The sequence below is a fragment of the Varanus komodoensis genome, unplaced genomic scaffold, assembly GCF_004798865.1.
Source record: "Varanus komodoensis strain SLA01 unplaced genomic scaffold, ASM479886v1 scaffold23, whole genome shotgun sequence".
Classification (NCBI taxonomy): Eukaryota; Metazoa; Chordata; class Lepidosauria; order Squamata; family Varanidae; genus Varanus; species Varanus komodoensis.
The window spans coordinates 4,947,710-4,969,005 of record NW_025335627.1 but is presented as its reverse complement, the minus strand read 5'-3'; the positions used below and the strand labels follow the sequence as shown (position 1 = coordinate 4,969,005).

The window sequence follows — 21,296 nt, the reverse complement described above, 5'->3', positions numbered from 1 at the left end:
ATGCAGGCATACCCCAGATATATTGTGGGTTCTGTTTCAGGCCACCACAATAAAGTGAATACTGCAATAGAGTCGCACAATTTTTTTAGTTTCCCAGCGCATAGCTATCAGCCTGTCTTAGCTTTCAACATGCCTTCCTCTCTAAGCTTAATCATTTCTAGGTTGGTTTAAAGTGAGAGGCGTGTAACTCTTTCTTTCACTTGAACAGTTGGAGGCCATTGCAGGGTTATTAATTGGCTTAATTTCAATATTGTTGTGTCTCGGGGAATAGAGGGGCCCAAAGAGAGGGAGAGAGGTGGTGAGGCAGGGCTGCCCCAAACCTTCAATTTGTAAAGAGCACAATTAAGTGAAGCGCATTAAAACAAGGTATGCCTGGTACCTGTGTAAAAGAGGTGACAAACCACTCCTATTGAAGCAGTTGGCATTTCTGAGGCAACTAACCAGGATGGGGAGACATTTGTCTTGCTGAGTCAAGGACTGAGTCTTACATTTGCTCTCTCTCCCTTTCTGAAAACCCTTCCGCCCCTTCCAAAAAAGGCCAGTTCTCATGCTTTGCCTGAGAAATTCCCTAGGTAACATTGAAACTTCAAAGTCTTCTTCCCGCCTTGCTCCTCCATCACCTCCTCCTCCGATTCAGACACATCTATCTGAACCATTTGTAATGAGTGAGAGAGGGACCCATGCAGGCTTGTTTGTCATGTTGTGTGAACACAGTCATCGTCTCCTGTAAAGAAGATGCAGGACAGGTATGCAAATTGCATGAAGGCCCTTTTGGCCATAAATTCTTACATGTAAATGTGTTCCCACCATGTTCTGGGGGAAAACAAAAAACAACAGGAAACAGAACCACTTGTTAGTGAACACCAAGCATCACGGAACCATTTTTTAGGAGCTTGGCATATGGGACCAAAGCACCAAAGGGCATTACCCATTTGGTGTCCAACGGCCACCGTTTCGGCACCATTCAGGACTGGGACTCTTGGTTGTCAATTTTTGCTTTCCAAATATGGTTATTTAGTTGTTCCTATGAATATTATTAAACCTTCAAACCACCCAGAGAACCCAATGGGCTATGAGGTGGCATAAAAGTGTAATAATAGTAATAGTTTGTCATTGATTTTAACACTGGAAAGCCAGTGCAGTGGTTAAGAGCCCAGGAGTGGGACTCAGCTGGGTGAGTCACAGGCTCTCAGCCCTACCTACCTCACAGGTTGTTGTGGGGATAAGACTGAGAGCAGTAGGAGAATGATGTAAGCCACTTTGAATTTGTAAGAAAAAAAGCAGGATATAAATCTAATAAATAAATATATTGGTCTGTTACTGATTTGGTGCATGAGTGGGGATGTGAAAGGGGCAAGTTGCGACAAATGTCAAGGGTTGGTCAAAATTTCACATCCAAGCAAGGGCCATTGAAACAGGCCCCTAAGGTTGTTCCTGTTCTCCATCACAACCTGCTTGTTTGCCTGCCTCTTGCTCTGATGAAGAGCAGCAACAGATGCCATTGCCAACTTGCTCACTAGCTGTCTGTACACCCATGATGACAAGGGTAAGGAGAAATAGCAGCATGCAGCAGTGGCAGCGAGAATGTACTTGCTGGGGCTGGGGAGCACTATTGGCTTACCTATTGCAATACGTAACACTGGTTCACACAAGCACTGAAGCCCACTGTGGCTGTTTAAGCAGCATGGGTTGTTGCCACTCTGAATGTCAGGTTGCCAATCCAACCTGCCATTAGCATACTCTCATTATATGTGCGTGTGAATGTGAATCTAGTGAGGGAGGGTTGTTGGGGTAGCTGACAAGCCAGGCAGAACTGATGGCCTTGAAGACCACTCCAATAACCTATCCTCACTAGGTTCACAGGTAAAAAGAGACTACAGCAAGCCCTGCCACACTCTGAATATTCAAAATAGCAGCCAGTGCCACAGCAACAATTTTCATAGGAAAATCCACCTATGGTGGCTTCTCCTCCCATGCGAAGCCACCCAGAGTCCCCAAGCTAATTCCCGGGTCTGCTAGAGTGAGAACTGCTGCCTTTCAATTTTCCAGGCAAAGTTTACATTTCCAGGGTTTCCATTCAAACCCCCAACTCCTGTCCCCGGTGTACATGCTTGCTTCCCACCGCATTATCCTTAAGATTAAGTTACTGTAAACGCCTTTAAAAAAACTGCATAAAACATGCCATTCTTTATCGCCAAGGAACGAAAATGAGGCACGGTCACGGTCATTTTAGAGCGTTCTAAAGTAGAGCAGGGCGCATGCGCTTATCCAGCGTTCCTTTCCCGTTTTCCTCGTTGAGCTTCCCGCCTTCCCTCTTGCATCCAACTGTCGGTGAGAACGCAGCACGGCCAATAACAGGAGGAAACGCCTTCCGGCCCCCCTCTCCTTCCTCGCCCCACCCCTACGGAGGAAGCCCCGCCCCGCTCAGTGGGCGCATGCGCAGTCGGCCGCGCGCTGCTTCGGAGGTGTGTGCGGAGCGGGCCCGTTGGTTGGCTTGCGTTATGCGCTAAGCGAGCCGTTGGAGGCCTGGCAGAGCGCGCGGGCGCCGAGGGCGGAGAGGCAGGAGAGCGCGGCGGAGCCTCCATGAGCAGGCGTTGCTCACCTGTCGCCTCGGTTTTGAGGGGACTCGTCGGCTCCGCTTTTCTCTGCCTGGGGCGGGCTATGAGTCTGCGTGGGGCTCCGGCTGCCTGCTTGGCGGGGCCGTCGGGCGGCAGCGGCGGCGCCTCCTCTTCTTCGTTCTCGCCGCCGAGCCTGCCGTGGCTGCGGTTGCCTGAGGTGCCCGGCGCCGAGCCCTCCAAAACCAACGACGTGTTGCTGCTGCTGCCGTCTCCGCCCTCTTCTGCCCCGTTACTGGGGTTGCCCCAGCAGCATGTCATCTACTTCCCCGGGGACGTGCAGGTACGAGAATGAGCCCCCAGAAGCCTGCCAGAGAGGAAGCTTCCTTTCGGAGCTGCGGATGTTTTCTGAACGCCGCGATGAAGCGGTGCTTACTTCCGAGGAAACGTGCCAAAGGATCGGGCTGCCCGAGAAACGGTGTATCTTTTTAAGGTCCCAATCCTGTGGGCACGTACCTGAGAGTAAGGCCTGTTAATCAGTGAGAGTCTCTTATGAGTAGATCCCTGAAAGATACTCCTGTGGGGCTTAGGTTTGTTTGTGTATTTTTAACGAGCATCAGCTTTCTTTAGCAGGCAGAAATAGAATGGAATTTTGAAGCTACAAGCTTGTGTTTTTGGTGCATTTCTTCAGGCTTTCGAAGGGACAATCTTCCTTTGAAAAATGCAGTCTTCAAATCAAAAGTGGAACACTATGGCTGGAAGAAGCCATAGTCTCCATTTAGGCCTTGACTGACATAGCATTTTTCTCTAAATTCTAGCTCTACTATTCTGTCACTTTATAGGTTCGCTGTGTGCTGGAAAGTTTAAAAAAGAAAGACTTTTTTTACCTTTTGATTTATTAGATGTATAGCTTTTGTCTGCATTCTCTCAAGCATAGTACTGTTTGCCATTTTGTGCAAGGTATCATGTGCAGAATATTAATAGAAATGCAGGTGCAAGCACAGATGTGGCTCATAGACTGTTCTCTGTGTTGCTGTTCTCCATGTTGCTTATGGAACACTTGGAAATATTTACTTACTTTAGTGTCCTTTACCCATTACTCTTCATTTGTGGAAGGAGCATGAAATTATGGGGTGGGAAGTGACTTACTTAATGGTATAGCTACAGTGCAACACAGTTAAGCATGCTTAAGCCAATTGAAACCAACAGTATTTAAATTCTAGTTCACAAAATTAAACTGTAGTGGAAGATGAGGTCATTGTTCTAAGGTCCTTTGTACCTGTAATAGTTGGGGAGAGATTAGTGAAGTTTCGGCTTCATCAAATGACAAGTCAAAGTGAAAATGCTCATTCATGCCCCTTGCTTGAAATGGAGAGGAAAAAGTTAAACATGCCCTATATTTTGCTCAGCAGAAGTTGCTATCAGAGGAAGTGTGACATTATTTAAACTGCACTCATGGAAGGGAGGGGGTGTACTAGGATTTCAAAAGCAGAAAAAGTGAAGACTTCAGACTGCTAAATACATTTAACTAACTCCAAAGAGAGGAGGAGTATGTCCAATTATGTCAATCTGCTTTTATTGTCACTTGCTGCATCTGACTGGACTTTATCTTGTTCAGTGATTTGTTTCTAACATTGGCCAGCCAAAGACTCCCTGGGATATTGATCAGTAGAGCATAATGATGTTGGCCAATTCCTGTTCAACTAATTGCATTAAACTATCATATTTGCTGATATACCTACAATCCATTAATTTGCCTAGCTTTTTAAAAAAAATCTGAAAACTTTATAATGAAGTAATAATAACAATATTGTTCATAATCCTTGAGTTTCTATATATATATATATATATCCATCCATCTTGTGCCTTATAATTGTATGCAGTCCAGTTCCGGAGTCTTTCTCCTAAATGTGTGTATGATTGCCACCAAAGGATCTAAGCAGATTAAACAGTGGTGGTCCACCATTGGTTCCCTCTTTCCTTAGATTTTAATAAATAGCAGTTTTGGTGGAGGATGATTATCACTGGTTCTCTGGGAGAAAGGTTTAATTCCCCACACTCCACATAGATACAAACTGTATCTGGCATTCCAATCTCAAATATCCACTATTTACTAAGAGAGAGAGAGAGATCTAGTTTTGGAATTCCTATTATCGCCACAAGTTAGGTCATGTTTGTTTTAATGTGTTTGATTTTACTAATTGTGAGCCATCCAAGATGCCATGCATAAGGGACGGCATATAAAAATTTTAAATAAATAAATTCTTCTTCTAAGTACAAGGTTCCAACTTCATTATACATCAACTGGAAATGGTACTATCCAAAAGAAATCCTTGGCATCCTAATTTATTAAGAAAGGAACTGAAAACCAAATACTAAAAATGTATTTGGTATGTATATACACATGTTCATACCCCTTCAGTTGAAATGTACAATGCCTTATTTTATGCTGCGCAGTCCAGTTCTCTGTTTAAGTATATGCCTTATTTATAATAATAAAATCCTTCCTTCCTTAACTAATAACCAGCTATTTTAGAAGTGCACATGGCTTGCTCATTTTTCCAGCCATTTGCTATAAAATAATGTCCTTTATCTGTTGTCTTATTTCAGAATTACCGTGAAATTATGGTTTGCCATCCAGAAAATTTCCAGTGGGAACGATGGTGCTTAGAAAACGTTGCTGCTATTCTCGGGCGTCGTTTCCCAGGCAGTTACATATGGGTTATAAAAAGTTCTCGTATGCATTTGCACAAATTCAGCTGCTATGACAATTTTGTGGCAAGCAATATGTTTGGAGCACCTGAACACAGCACTGACTTTGGAGCCTTCAAACACCTTCATGCATTACTTGTTAATGCATTTAAACTTGTGCAAAACATTTTGCTATCTCAGAAGACCATGTACAATTTTAGCATGGACGCAAAGGCAGTTGGTTGTGATTTACCTACTGTTGCTACTACAAACGGATGTCCAGCAGCAGAAAGGGAGCTAGATTGTGAACACCTAAGCAATTCTGCAATGAGCTTTATTGAGCCTAATGTTATTGGTGGAGTGTCATTCACTTTGATAGGGTTCAGTAAAGGTTGTGTTGTCTTAAATCAATTACTTTATGAATTGAAGGAAGCCAAAAAGGACAGGGACATCAATGCCTTCATAAAAAACATAAAGGCCATTTACTGGCTGGATGGTGGACATTCTGGAGGAAGTAATACTTGGGTGACCTACCCTGATGTGCTTATAGACTTTTCACAGACTGGGATTTCAGTTAATGCTCATGTCACACCGTATCAGGTATTTGATACAATGAGGGCATGGATTGGAAAAGAGCACAAGAGATTTGTACAAATTCTTGAGGAACTTGGCATGAATGTAAATAGTCAGCTTCATTTTGCTGATGAAGCACCTTCACTAGACAACCACTTCAGAGTTCATGAAGTATTCTAACATTGTGAACTTATCCATACTGTATTAACTACAGAAATGCATCTGAAGGTTAGACTTAACTGTTTGAGAATGTGCATTTTCCTAAGTTCTAGTAGGGGAAATACTATAAGCTGTGCTAATGTTTGCTTTTTATGACAAACCTTGGTTAAATCCCAGTCTTTAATTGCTTTTGCAGCTGAAAAGCCATGAGAAATCCATTACTTTAAAGGTAAATGTTTTTGCTTTCTTAGAGACTAAGATTCTTGAGGTAAAGCAACACCAGTTCATACAAAGCTTCTTTTAAGCAAGATGGAAAATTTGCCTAATGTTTGCTTTGCCTTGATTTTTGTGGCTGAAATGTTCACATCAAAGCATTCTAAAGTGTTTCTGGTAACTAAAAAAAACAGGCCTCAAGTATTTCTGAATGATCCCTCCATTTTATTTAGAAATGGTAACTCAAGAATCATGGGATAAGAAACTTTAGATTGCATTGACAACACTGTTTTTTAGCACTTTGACATAGCACAAGCAATGCAGTAAGCTGGTTATTTTGATACATTCTAAGATCTCAGTGTGACTAAATGTAGATTAGTTTCTTTGAGAATAAGGTGCATAACTACCATACTGTTGCATCAAGGGTGCTCAGCTGTTTCTAACCATTGCTGAACATCTATTAGTGAAAACATTTTAGGAGACTTGAGAGTTTTAAATGTGTCTTTTTTATGTAATCAAGAATGTATAATCTTTCTTCTTGTTAACATTCCCTGATACTGACGCTTGAGACTCTTAATACATTTTTGAACTTTTATAATTTGAGACTGTTAGACCCTTTGTATCACATGTAACAAATAGCATTTGTTGAAAATTAAGCCAAAGGTGTCTACAGGATAGTAATACTATATGTTAAGATGAGCTTCGGAATTACATTAGTTACCTAAGTATTTGGAAAAGTTCATAATGCAGCAATTATGATTTTGGTAACAGAGGAACATGAAGAGTTCAGCAGCCTCTGAGAATATGAGACTATTGCAGGTTCAACCACCTTGCCGTCTGTTTGGTTAAGAAACTATTTGGAACTTCCACTAAAACTACAATCAGTAATATGATTGTAGAATACCTTTATAAATTGTGCTCAGAATTTCCACAGCACTATATTGTATGACAATGGAATTATGAGAACATAGTTTCTAAACATGTTCAGGATTCTGTTTTCAGAAAATATATTTGAAAAATATTGGTAAGATGTAGAGGGATAGTGAACTGGAGTCACTATCAAGAGCAAGACTTTTGTAAGATTCAAAATTATGGGCTGTATTCAATATTCGATAATGGTGGCTTTGCCTAAAGTAGAAAATGTTTCTGCTTGCATAATCCAGTTTTCACCAATTTGTTCTACCTATTGAATCTCTTTATACCATATCTCATTTGGTTACCCTCAACTCCTGGAGAAGCACATCAGGAGATTTTCCTGTTCAGAGGGGATGAGATGCTTAAATGATTAGGGATAATCAGTGAAAACAGGGTATTCCAGCTTGGAAGAACAGAAGCACTTGCTGTTTATAACCCTATGAATGGACTATACTATTTTTGAGCATGATAGATACAGTATTCACTTCCAGTGCTTTAGAGGGAGTTGGGGAAAGTAAATCTCATACTTTCTTAGTCAAGTATCATATGTTAGGCAGCTGCTATTCTTCTGTCTTAATCCAATTGTTCCTTGTTGGCATTTGAGAGCTTGCGCACTGACCCCTCTTGCCTATTCACTTTATTTCGGGGTGCATGCATAAAAATAACTGGTGCCAACTTGTCTGGGTACAAGTGTGCATAAATTCTTTCTCTCTGTGGCCAGAATAGTAGCACACATTATTGAATATTAGCAGCATTCTTGCCATTTGCACATTCCAGTCAGGTATTTCTGTAGCACTTTGAACTGCATGTCAGGAGTAAGCAAAGTTTTTGCACTTCAGTTTTCAGCACTCACTTTACAAAATAATTAAAACAGCCCTATTTGGGGTGCTTTAAGTATCAATCTTGAGACACATTTAGCAGTCCCACTATTGAGCTGAAAACAAAAGTTAAAAGTTGGTGAAAAGAATGGGTTAGTTTTGTTGTGTGGGAAAGTACCTTTTATATTCCTAGGAACAGATGGAATCCAGTTTTGTCCATCCACTGATGGAATGGGATCGCCAGCACAGCAGATTCTCTCCCCACCTCCTGCAGTTCCCTGACCATCCAAATGTGTTCTGGAAGGTTGGGAGACTCCCAAAAGCAGATTATGGGGTTTCCAGTGGGGGGAGAGGATGGGGAAGGGGAATTGTGCAACACTGGATGAAGTGCAATCATTTTTTCAGAGTGTAAAGTTGTGGGTTTTCTATATTTTTTTTCAGTGTGGTAAATGAAACTGCTTCTTGCCTTTGAAAGCTGCCTTTATGAATAAGCACTGTTTTTTTTCCCTGCCATAGGTGTTGACATGTTTGAAATGGTTCTTTTAACATGACTTTCTCCCCCTCCCCCCAAGATTAAAGGTAAACTAGCTGTAGTTTGATTTCTTCAGTTAACTGGAGGAATCCAGAACTTATACCTCATTTCATTATACTATATAAGACACATGCTGACTATGTAATATGGAAGAGGCTGTGACTGTAGATAAAACATTATAGTTCCACAATAAACTGTTTTGAGATTTGTCAAACTGGTAAAAGTAATCTCTAAGTGTTCGGAGTCTGAAAAAACAGATAATTGCAAATTGTGGCGCAGCAGCACTTCTGTTTGTTCCAACCAGTTATTTGGTGTTCTAATGGATAGGCATATGTTTAGCATATGACATTTAAGTACTGCTTTATCAGAACTACTGATAGACAAATCTTTCTATAACTTTTGAAATTGTTTGATGTCCAAATTCATTCTGTCCTATTTCTGTACGTGTTTGCAAAATTGTTACAAAAAGTGTGCATGAAAATTTGTGTGCATTTTTGGGAACACTTCCCCGATATGCAAGTGCTTCTGCATAATTATCAGTCACAATGTGGAAACCAAAGGATAATTGCAGTCTGATTCAAATATTTGTTTCGGAAATGTGAATTACTTTGGTTTTGCATTGAAATGCAAACAGATTTCTCCTGTAACCCTAGACAGGGTGGTTCTCTCAATTTCCCTAATGCAAAATTAAGCATTGGACTATTATCCTCATGGGAAAAATGCTAATGTATATAAAGACATCCATGTTTTCTATTTATTGGAAGAGTATTGTTACCCATTCATGTGATATAACCCTATTTTCTCTTAGTTACTGCTTCTTGACAAAAGAGGCTTTCTTTAGTGTTGCGAGACCTAGGTTCTTCCCAAACCCCTTTTTACCTTGGCAATAGTACCTTCATTAGTACGGCATGCCACATTAGATAAGTCCAGAGCTGCTGACAAGCTGCATCCTTAAGTACTTCACTGGAAAGTAATAGGTTGAACAAAGTGGCTGTGAAAAGCTTTTTTGATCTGGCAATTATCTAAAATGCACCCTATTATTCCAGGGCTGGCCAGTTCCCTGGAATACTTTGCAGCATCTGCTACATAGATATGTTACTTCTCTCGCACTGATTTGAGTTCTGTTCAAGGACTGTTAATCTACCTTGGGCATTTTTTGGGCTGCCTGTTACAAGTCATCTTAAAACATTTCCTCATTGAAAAATGTTTAAGATACGCATCTATTAAACGTTATTACACCAACTGGAGTGAGGAACTGCTTGATTAAAAAAAATAATTAAGCTGCCCTTCATCCTAATAGATAGCAGAGAGGTATGCAAGAGGCACTGAAAAAATGAAAAATCCCACAAATATGATAGAACAAAATAAAACAACCAACCAGAGGAATAGAAGTAGAGCAGACTATATAGACCACCTTTAAATTTTAGTTTTTAAAAAAATCTTGGCAAGTTTTTAATCTGCTGCAGGGGTAGTAATACAGTTGCCAGTTGAACTATAGCAATGTTCCCTGACCTCACGCCCTCCAGGTATATCAATACAATTCAGGATTACTGACCATTGGTCAGGATAATAGATCCAAACAGCTGGTGGGCACTGGCTTGCACTCTGGCTTGTACTGACTTTCTGTGGGGGAAGGCATTCCAGTGAGGGGATGCCAACACTGAGAAGACCCTCTTCATTGGTTGTACCTAACACACTTACTCTGGCAAAGGGACCAGAAAAAAAGACTCTTAAGATTTTTATAAGGAGGTTGGTATAAAGAGGTTCCTTCAAGTATTTGAGTCCCAACTACCGTATTTTTCGCTCTATAAGATGCACCTGACCATAAGACACACCTAGTTTTTAGAGGAGGAAAACAAGAAAAAAATATTCTGAACATTTACTAAACTGTTCAATAAACTATAACAGAATACAATAATACCATATTTCAACCTTGTAAAGTGAACAGCAGTCAACAGTGGCATTAAGGACCATCATCACTGTCATTAACAAAAGAAAGACTTTAAAGTTCAAGTACTCTTCTAGTTTTCGTTGAACCCATAGAACTCATCATCACTAGTCAAAATTTATGAAACTCTGTTGCTCACAATCACTGACATCACTTTCTTAGTCAGTAGTGGCATTATTGAAGGAATCCACAATCTGCATCAGTTATACAAGAGCTGCTGCAGACAATTCAATAACAAATCTAAAAAAGCCAGTCCACACTGCCCTACTAGTAAATAATAGAAAAAAACTTCTGACAAAAAATGAGATATTGTATGGTAAATCAAACACACAGTGGACTAAGTAGCCTTTGAAGAATAAACTTCATACATGAAGGCAATGCTGTTCAAATATCCACTGATCCTAAAAAAATGTGTCTGATCAACTAACAGATAACTGATCCATAGAAAGCTTCCTGATGATCACAGGCACATTCCCCATCACTTCCCCATGGGCTTCATTAAAAGATGGGTTGTCATTTGAAAACACACACCGACCTGTGATTAACAGCTCTCACCTGCGCCGGAGGAGGGGGGCGGAGCAGGGCGTGCCGAGCGCATGCTGGCCAGGTGGTACCACATGGTGCAGGCGGGCCGGCAGCGTCCCGGGCGTCGGGCACACACACATTCGCTCTGTAAGACGCACAGACATTTCCCCTTTTGAGGGGGGGAAAGTGCGTCTTACAGAGCGAAAAATACGGTATTTAAAGGACTAGCACCTTGAATTGTACTTGAAAACAAATAGGTACTTCTTTTAATAGCTGCTGTAATATGATCCCATCTGGCTTTACACAACAGTGTAATGTTTTTAATAAAAAACCAAGAAAAGCTGTTGGGCTATTCTCTACCTTTTTGGCGAGTGTTGCATAGATAAGGTAGAAATAAATCTATAGATACTTAAACAACTACATAACCTCTTGTGGAAGCATTACCATTGCCACAGAAACTACTTATAGGACTTTATGAATTCCTACCCAACAATTTCTAAAAAAAAGGCTAGCAATTATTTTCTCTGTACAGTTTGCTGTTTTGAACTATATTTTGAACTAAAAATGATAGGGATTCATTTTTGTGTGTCAGTGAGCTTGCAATGACACCGAGCTGTGTTTCAGTAACCATAACTAAGTAAAACATGCAAAATTCTAATGTCTTGAGGAATTAATAGTCACAGGAGGTAACAGTGTTTAGGTAATCTTAAATATAATTTGGGAACTGTTCAAACAGTAAAACACGGAAGACATAAAACAGGAGTACAAGATCAGCACTATGACCTTAGTGGATTAAAGATGATTAAGACCTTAAGAGTCATGCAGCATTAGAATGACCTGCTAATATCTGATTCCAGGTTTCAAGCTCAGCCTAAATACACTATTATGCTGTAGTTGCACACTTGATTGTATTGTTCCTCCATTACATGAAAAAAATCCTTTAACCCAGAATGATAGGTAATAGAATCCAAACCCCAGTAATTTTTGGCCATGCTTCAATACACATATTCCAATTGTTGGACTATTAAAAACTGCCTTATTTGAATATACTATAAATTAGGCCATATAGTTACTTAGGCCTTCATACAGACATTATGGAAGGTTATTTGAGTTAGGGAGCAACCTTTAAAGAAGGATTTGTAAGAAAGCAAGTACTAAGCCTAGCTCTGTTAGACAGATTGTAGATAGTAGCAGAGATGCCTGCATATCCTAAATATCTTATGTAGGAGAACAAGTGTGTAAAATATTGAGCATGAGAACTGTGGAACACAGATGGCTTTGGAAAAAATGAGAAAATCACCACTCTTGGCTAGGGAAATGCAGCCTACTGCTTCACTCTTAAAAAATTAAGGAGCAGTATGTCTGAGTATGTGCAATGTTCCTCTATCTTTAGAAACTGATCCCTGGCCTTCCTCTCTTCCTTAAATTGTATAACCTTTTTCATTACTCTTTCCCCCACCTAGGTTTGCTTGTGATAAACAGAGGTGCCTATCAGTGCTTGCTCAGTACCAGCACTGAACCCACAGCTCTACTCCACACAAAACTCAAATCCTTGCTACTTTACACAGTCAGTGAACAAAAGCAAACCACCTTTGTCCTTTGATCAACAGGGGATCAAAAGGATCCCGATTTGACTAGAAAGGAGATGGGACAGATGTTCAAAATGAGGAGTGCAGGCCAGGGTGCAAAGGTTCTGTAGTTGTTGCTGAGTTCCAGGAGGCTATTCCTGGGAGAGGGGAACAAAAGAGATCATGTGTGAGAATGTCAGAGGTAGTTTTATAATGAATTGGACCATGGGTCAAACACTACTGGCAGCAATGCTACATGGCGTCTGACAGGAATATCTCCAGTTCTGCCTGGAAATGCTTGGGCTTGAACCTGGGACTTTTGCTTACAAAGCATCTGCTGTAACACTGAGGAATGACTCTTCTCTGAGGAGGAAAGGAGACAAACTCAACTCAGTACAGAGTGCCTAAAACGGCGCAGCTGTAATTTATTATCTACAAATGTAACTTTATTAGGTTTTAATGATTCTATCATTTCTCCTTTTAATCTTCACATCTTCCCCTAAGGAATTTACATTTCAAGTAAGCACTCTGGGCCTTTTCAATACTAGTCCAGCTTAAGTAGTGTATTAAATCAGAACAAAGTCCAAGCAACACACATGAAGAGTGAACTGGTCAACAATAAACATTCTTATATGTTTAATATAAAAAGCATTGATGTGCAGTGTCTATAGTTCCGCAAGAAGAAGTCTGTTCAGATTGAAAATGCTTGTTATTCATAGTTAGCACTATACATTTTTTCTTGGATGCGTAAAACCATTCTCCGACCATAGAAATCTCTGTATTCTTCAGGTAGCTCTTCCAGGGTTTTTAGCGCTCTGTCCAAAATCTGTGCTGCTTTTGAGGCTGCAGCAAGATCTTTGTTTCCATAAGTGTCTGTTTTATCATAGCATATAGGAGGAAGGTGTTTCCAAAAAACATTGACTCCGACTCCAAACTCTTCAGAAGTCACATTATGGAACCACAAAGCTGTAAAGGGGAGGAGAAAGCCTTGAAAAAGTATGTTTTACAAATACTAAATCACTGAAATTACTGTAAGATTGCTGCAATGTTCTAAGTGTCCCAACCTATTTACCTCAAATTCCACTTAACCTTTTTAATGGCTACCAACCAGTAATTTTGGTCCTGAGACTCCTATATAAATGCCTTCAAAATTTTATATCTAAATGTTAATTGTAAAGCACAGAATGTTTGTATAATCCTGTAGAACCTGAGATTTTCTACAGTAGAGACCACAATGTATGAATCAATCAAACTTAAGGCCCTTTTAGGTTTGCTATTTTGCAAATAGAAGGGCAGATTCTGTTCATAAAAGTGAGTTGGATTGAGTGGAGGTTTCTTCCATTAACTAGAGACTAATTCAGGAAAGGAAAGCTGAATTTTTACTATTTCTCTGTGGCCTCTGGTGCCCAACCTCACACTGTTCTGAATAAGGATAATAAATGAAAATCAGCTCCATGGGAGTAACCAGGCGTTCTGACTCAGTGTGAACCTTTGTGAACAATACAGCCTATATAGAAAGCCTATACAATGTGCACTCCAACAAACATGAAATAATAAATCACTGGCTGGGGTGTATGCTGTTAGCCTTTTATTGAAACAGTTGTATTTTGTATATACAACAGTGCTCACATCCATTACTGCAATTGTGGTCAATGCATGGTTCCACTGAGCTGCTCTTATACTCACTGTAAGCTCCAGATTCCACTTTAATTTGGTCAAACCTAAGTTTGGAGGAATGATATCTTTCAAAATGGTAGTTTTGAGTAGGTGAAGTTTAGACCAGGACCCAAAGATTCCAGTTTAGTCAATAAACCAGGTTTTAGCTGCTCCCACTACCGCTACAAACTAGCCAAGTCACAAAACAATAGTTCAAGCTGTAGGTAGGTGTCACAATTATTCGTGGGAGTGACTAGAAAGTTTTCAAATGAAGGTGGAATGTAATATGCTGATTAAGTTGGAGTATCCTCATTTGAAATCTAGTCAGCCATGTTCTGTGATTGCCACAATTTTAATTTGTTGTTGTTATTAGTCGCGAAGTCGTGTCCGACCTATCGCAACCCCGTGGACAACATTCCTCCAGGCCTTCCTGCCCTCCACCATCCCCCGGAGTTCACTTAAGCTCACTCCAACTGCTTCAGTGACTCCATCTAGCCACCTCATTCTCTGTCGTCCCCTTCTTCTTTTGCCATTTATTGTTCCCAGCATCAGGCTCTTCTCCAGGGAGTCCTTCCTTCTCATTAGGTGGCCAAAGTATTTGAGTTTCATCTTCAGTATCTGGCCTTCTAAAGAGCAGTCACGGTTGATCTCTAGGACTGACCAGTTTGATTGCCATGCGGTCCAAGGGACTTGCATAAGTCTCCTCCAGCACCACAATTCAAAGGCCTCAATCCTTCGACGCTCAGCCTTCCTTATGATCGTATGCAGTCCAGATTTGCCATAGCTTTCCTCCCCAGGAGCAAGCGTCTTTTAATTTCTTGGCTGCAGTTCCCATCTGCGGTGATCTTGGAGCCCAGGAAAATAACATCTGTCACTACCTCCATTTCTTTCCCATCTATTTGCCAGGAAGTGAGAGGACCGGATGCCATGATCTTAGTTTTCTTAATGTTGAGTTTCAAGCCAACTTTTGCGCTCTCCTCCTTCACCCGCATCAAGAGGCTCTTTAGTTCTTCTTCACTTTCTGTCATGAGAGTGGTATCATCTGCATATCTGAGGTTGTTGATATTTCTCCCAGCAATCTTAATTCCAACTGGTGATTCATCCAGCCCCGCCTTTCTCATGATGTGCTCTGCATACAAGTTAAATAGGCAGGGCGACAGTATCCAGCCTTGCCAAACTCCTTTCTCAATTTTGAACCAATCAGTTGTTCCGTGTCCAGTTCTCACTGTTGCTTCTTGACCCACATATAGGTTTCTTAAGGGACAAATAAGATGGTCTGGTACTCCCATCTCTTTAAGAACTTGCCACAATTTGTTGTGATCCACACAATCAAAGGCTTTAGCATAGTCAATGAAGCAGAAGTATATGTTTTTCTGGAACTCCCCAGCTTTCTCCATGATCCAGCGTATGTTGGCAATTTGATCTCTAGTTCCTCTGCCTCTTCGAAATCCTGCCTGTAGTTCTGGCAGTTCTCAGTCCACATACTGCTGGAGCCTAGCTTGTAGGATTTTGAGCATCACTTTGCTAGCATGTGAAACGAGTGCAATGGTGCGGTAGTTTGAACATTCTTTGGCATTGCTCTTCTTTCGGATGGGAATGTAAACTGACCTTTTCCAATCCCGTGGCCACTGCTGAGTTTTCCAAAGTCGCTGGCATATTGAGTGTAGCACTTTTACTGCATCGTCTTTTAGGATTTTGAATAGCTCAGCTGGAATGCTGTCACCTCCTCTAGCTTTGTTCTTGCTCAGACTTCCTAAGGCCCTTTTGACTTCACGTTCCAGGATGTCTGGCTCGAGGTCACTGACCACCCCCGTCGTGGTTATCAGGGACGTTAAGCTCTTTCTTGTATAGTTCTTCTGTGTAATCTTGCCACCTCTTCTTAATCTCTTCCGCCTCTGTTAGGTCCCTGCTATTTTGGTCCTTTATCATGCCCGTCTTTGCATGAAACGTTCCCTGCATATCTCCATTTTTCTTGAAGAGATCTCTGGTCCTCCCTATTCTATTGTTTTCTTCTATTTCTTTGCACTGTGCATTTAAGAAGGCATTCTGCGTTCGACTGGGTGTATCTTTCTCCCTTGCCTTTCGCTTCCCCTCCTTCCTCAGCTATTTGTAAAGCTTCCTCAGAGAGCCATTTTGCTTTCTTGCATTTCTTTTTCTTTGGGATGGTTGTAGTTGCTACCTCTTGTACAACACAATTTTAATTTATGGGCTGTACAACACAATTTTAATTTATGGGCTATAATTGTATAAAATTGCAGTATGCATTTTAGGAAGGAAGTATTCTCCAAAACATTAGCATAAAATGAACTGGCACCTGTATGATTGTGTATTTTTTGTTTGTCTGGCTACTTCTGATACCTCTCTGGCATTGGACAGATTTGTAAAGGCTGCAATACAAGTCATACATTCCTTTGGGAAATCCATCTTCTCTACTGTAGCTATTAGACACTGTATTGGATCCTATCGGATGCCTTCTCTTCATCCAACAGTAACAGGAGGCATGAGGGAGGCATTCAGTCAATATCAGCAAGAACAGCTATCTCCAATCTCAAGTAGTCAGAATCAGCAGGAAGATCCTATGACAGCCACTGCACACTGCAACAGGTCTTGTTTTGTTGCAAAGTGAAGAAAGTTAAAAATGATGACTCAAGAAGGTGCATCCTGGTTCATATGCACAGATGTTTGGTTATACTAATATAAAACTAAAATGAATCATCCAGATTTTGAAATTTTTTGAAATCATTTCTTTGTGTTTCTACTTATGCCACTGGAGAACCCCACTGCTTCTGCCATTGAGGCCTTAGGCAGCCAGTTTAGGAGCTGCACCCTAGCAAACCAGCACCTGGAATAATGTGTGACTTACTTTCAAAGCTGCAACATACCCTACAGGGGCATTCAGACTTCACCCAAGGCCACCTTGCGAATAGACCATGCAACAGGTAATCAGCCTTCTGTGGCTTGTTCTCTCCCTCCTTCCCCCTCAGTCCTCCAGCCAGCATCCCAGTGTCCTTCATGGCAGAAATGATCTTGTCTCCCCACCTTTGGGGAGACAAATAATAATCCAAGAAGAAAAGGAAAAAGAGGTAACTGCGTTCACTTACCAGGAATGAACAAGACATCTCCAGCCTTCAGCTCACATTCATAACGTCTGGCCTTGACAAAGAGAGGATATTTCTTCAAGTCTGGCTTATCCACATCTAGCACCTCTGACTTTGAACCTAATAGATTTAAATGAACAGTATTGCTTCTGTTAAGCAACAGTAGTATCCAGATTGCCAACACAATATGCAGGCCTTCCACTGGAAAGAGAGCACACGATCCCTTCCTGCAGGACTGCTGACAACAATTCATGGTCCTGAGTAATATTTGCAGCTATTCAATATTGCTGAATCACATTCAACTATGGTGGTATAAAAATGTAGAGTTCATCAACATGAGTAAAGCAGTCTTTCCTTGCAGTCCTAGAAATACTAGAAACAGAGGCCCGGTTTGTACAAGCAAAACACTACCAAAATCAAAGCAGTGTACAAAACACACATGATCAAAGAATGCTGCCATTAACCATGGTGGCTTAATTAAAAGGCAGTGTGTGTAACCCTACAACAACCCAGAATTCCAGATTCAGATGCCACATTAACCCAGGAAAAGGGTATTCCTGGGTTGATTAAAGATGAGTAAAAGACGTGCCAACTACACAAGAGGCATTGCACTCATTCCCTTGCTCAATTCATTGGTTAAACAATCTGTGAATTAATGTTATGTGTGAATCAGTGCACTGTCTGTTTAGATTTCCAGAAATCATGTATCGGTGTCCCTTATTCAAAGGTCCCTAAGCAATTTTGGCAGTATTGAGACCAGAACATTCTTCATTGTGATCTCCGTCCATCACACATTATGGCTGCTGTGCCTGTGCAGTGCCTGTTGCTGGGAAAATTTACAAGCATTAATGGTTTTGGTGGGAACTCTATGCACCCACCCCCCCATAGTATAAATGGCCAGAGTGCCCGCCCTTTCCCCAATTAGCAGAAGACCATCTGTTCACCCCCAGGTGGAGTGGTCATCTATGTAAATACATGGATGACCACTTGAAGAACATTCACAGGTAAGCAACTTGCCTGATTCTCTCGTAGATCATTATTTTGTTAAATAACAGTTTTCACAATGAAAGCGTATTCCTTAAAGGATTTGTTTGGCCCAATGCTATTTAACCTGTTCATAAAGGATCGGGAATAAGAGGTAAGTACTGAAGTGAGCAAATTCACAAATGGCACTAAGCTATTCAGGATGGTAAAAGCCAAGTGGGTTGCAAAGAGTTTAAAAGGATTTTTCCAAACTGGGTGAATGGGCAACAATGAAAATTCAACATTAATTTTTGTAAAGTGATGCACATAAAATGAATAATCCTAATCCTGGATTCGGAATGATTGTGACTAGGAAAGTGATCGTGTGGACATGTAAGCACTAAGCACTATAACTTCACAGTACTCTGCCTCAATGAAAATGTTAGCCCTGTGTGCAGCAGCACTGAAAAAGGAAAACTCCACGTTTAGATTTATTCTAGAAAAGGGATCAAAAGCAACACTCAGTTACAAGTGCATGGTCCACTCACTGTGCATACCCTGTACAGTTTCAGTCACTCTTCTAAAGGACTATTGCAGAGGCAGAAAGCACACAGAACAGAATTAACATGATTAAAGGGCTGGAACAACTGTGTGAGAAAAGGTTACAACAATTGGTCTTTTTAGTTTATAGGGGGAACACTGAATCAAGGGAACATGACAGAGATTAAGATTATGTATCGTGTCAACAAAATCACAAACGGTTATTCTCCTCCATAGAACTAGAGTTATTGATAATGCACTGATAATGACCAGTAGTTTTCATACAAGGCACCATTAATTTGACAGAACTAGCTGTCACAGCTTGTAGTGACAAGCACTAGATTGGATGGCATCAAGAAGGGATGAAACAAATTAATGAAGAGGGGGTCTCTAAATTACTACGAAACACATCCAGGTGCTTTTTCTGATTTCAGAGGCAGTATGTATCTGTGTTCCAGTTGCTGGGAATTAACAACAGGAGGAGCCAGGTCCTTTATGTCTGCTTTGTGGATTTCCCAGAATCGTAGGAAATTTTTAAAATTGGGTTCTCTAAATTTACATGGTTTAAATTTAAATTTGCAATCATTTTTAACAGTTTATTCTGTTTTGGTTTATCATGCCTGTTTTCAAATGACTGTTAACCACTTTGCTTGGTTCCAGAAAGGCATTATATAAATGTAATAAATAAAAGAACCGAACACAATGTTAGACGGACCTTTGGTGTGATCCCACAGAATTTTTTTATGAAGTGGTAAGCTGCCCACCCCTAAAAAAAAGTGCCTCCCTACCTGATAAGTATAAATACGGTACATCACGGGGACTGTAGAGTACAACTTTTTTCTTTCCCATCACCTGAATCAAGAAGTTATCCATGATCTACAAATAGGAAGACAAAGCATTATTTGGCATGCAGCCAAAGAAGTATCACTACAGATGCAATACACAAGTCATGCAAAAACAACAATCACTATTTTCTAATTACTTGAAAAGTCTCAGGTAGAGATTTGTACTCTGGTTCATATCGGAAAGGAACATAGTTGCAGCTTCCTACATGCATGAACAGTAGAATGTAGGAAATCTTCAGCAAGGTTAGCCACTGCAGTTTCTTCCTTTTTTTTTGGGTGGGGGGTATTCTTACCTGGGCGCGTCTGCACTGCATGCAGGTAGTTAGGGGAGAGAGAACCCTCATGCCTCATCCTCTCAATAGACACCAACAGTGACTGCACTTCTGGCAGCAACATAGGTTGTGTTAAGCCAAGAAGCCATTTCCCCATTTGCGGTCTATGGGCTGAGATACTTTTATTTCGCTAATTCCCAGTACATGCCAAGTTGGAAACACAGACCCTGCCACTTGGCCTAGAATACAGCTGAGTGCTACTATGTCAGTCAAACCTATTTTGCCCCATGTTTTAAAGCAGGGGTCAAATCAACCCTTCTTGGGGTCCCAGTGTGGCCCTTGAGGGGTTTCCAGATAGCTATGCTGCCTTCCCCTGACCACCCATTGTTTGGCAGTTTCCTGGCTTTTATGCAGTTCTTCCTCTTAGGGCTCTGCTGCTAGCAGTCAGAGCAGTAAGCTACACTATGTTTACATTTTTCAATTATGGCCCTGCCCTTTTTACCTTCAGGTCCACTCATCAGTGGAAAGGAACCCCCAAAGAGCTTTTCTGAAAAAGAATTTGACCCTCAGGCTGAACAGAGTTCAACACTCCTGACTTAAAGGATCTCCACCTCTGGGCAGGCAGAAGTCCTAGTAGCTTGTTTTGCTGCCCCAGGCTTTGCCAAGGCAGTGAGGAGAGTGGCCTTTAAAGGGGGATTTTCTTCCTAAAGACAAACAGATTACCCAGCCCCTCACCCATTTTGCTTGTAGCAAAATGAAGGCGAAGACATGCAAACAGCAGGAAAAGGTAAAGAGATCCTGCTCCATGTGCTTCACCCGTTTCTCCTCACCCCTCTTCATTGTCCGACTTGGTGTGGGGAGCAATACTATATCTGTCTTCCTCTGGAAACCAAAGGCAGCTAAGTTGAAACATTCACATAAGCCTGCGACACCTAAAGCATCATCCCCAAGTAGAGTTCATGCCAGGAAAGAGCAGAAGAAAAAGCTGCCTTGAGTGCCTGCATTTCTCCACAGATACCCATACTACCAAATCCAGTTTCAGGTCATGAACAGGAAGACTTCAGAAAGTGTCATTCCAGCCTTGTTCTCATGTCACAACAATCCAGAGTATGTATTGTCAATGAATCATGGGTTGCTTTATGTGAACCCAGCAGTATGGTTTAACTATAGATTGTTACCTGCAAACAAGCCAGGAAGAAGAGAAGCCATGGTTTCTCATCTGGTTGTAAGCTCTGCATTGGGTCAAAAACCCATTGTTAAAACATAGTACAAGGTTCATAAGTATTGACAACCGACACTCAACCTGTGCTTTGGGTTGTTACATGCAACCAGGTCAACATCATGTTACTCATCAACCTAACTGCTTTTCTAAACCTCTAAAGCCCCTCGCTATCGGCCATGGATTGTTTGGCACAACTCATGTAT

The 21,296-nt window shown here is 41.1% G+C and overlaps 2 protein-coding genes across 2 annotated transcripts in view; one reads left to right on the top strand and one right to left on the bottom strand.

The window, feature by feature from the left end:
- Positions 1-2,492: 2,492 nt before the first annotated feature.
- Positions 2,493-9,886, top strand: CUNH2orf69 (chromosome unknown C2orf69 homolog). The gene is made up of 2 exons (XM_044432074.1): positions 2,493-2,898; positions 5,166-9,886. Exons 1-2 carry the CDS (start codon positions 2,584-2,586, stop codon positions 5,997-5,999), a joined length of 1,149 nt encoding a protein of 382 aa, XP_044288009.1. The 5' UTR covers positions 2,493-2,583; the 3' UTR covers positions 6,000-9,886.
- Positions 9,887-12,938: 3,052 nt separating this feature from the next.
- TYW5 (tRNA-yW synthesizing protein 5) overlaps positions 12,939-21,296 on the bottom strand; it is a 12,940-nt gene continuing 4,582 nt past the window's right edge. Inside the window, exons 3-6 of the mRNA XM_044432144.1 lie at positions 21,050-21,125; positions 19,543-19,630; positions 17,255-17,371; positions 12,939-13,463 (exon numbers count right to left, since the gene is read on the bottom strand). Coding sequence (XP_044288079.1) covers positions 13,207-13,463; positions 17,255-17,371; positions 19,543-19,630; positions 21,050-21,125 — 538 coding nt within the window. The 3' untranslated portion in view covers positions 12,939-13,206. The remainder of the gene's footprint in view (positions 13,464-17,254; positions 17,372-19,542; positions 19,631-21,049; positions 21,126-21,296) is intronic.

Excerpts from the sequence above, each read along its gene's own strand:
- CUNH2orf69 (XM_044432074.1), top strand. The coding sequence starts at position 2,584 with ATGAGCAGGCGTTGCTCACCTGTCGCCTCGGTTTTGAGGGGACTCGTC. Across the intron at positions 2,899-5,165 it reads ACTTCCCCGGGGACGTGCAG|AATTACCGTGAAATTATGGT; the intron begins GTACGAGAATGA and ends GTCTTATTTCAG.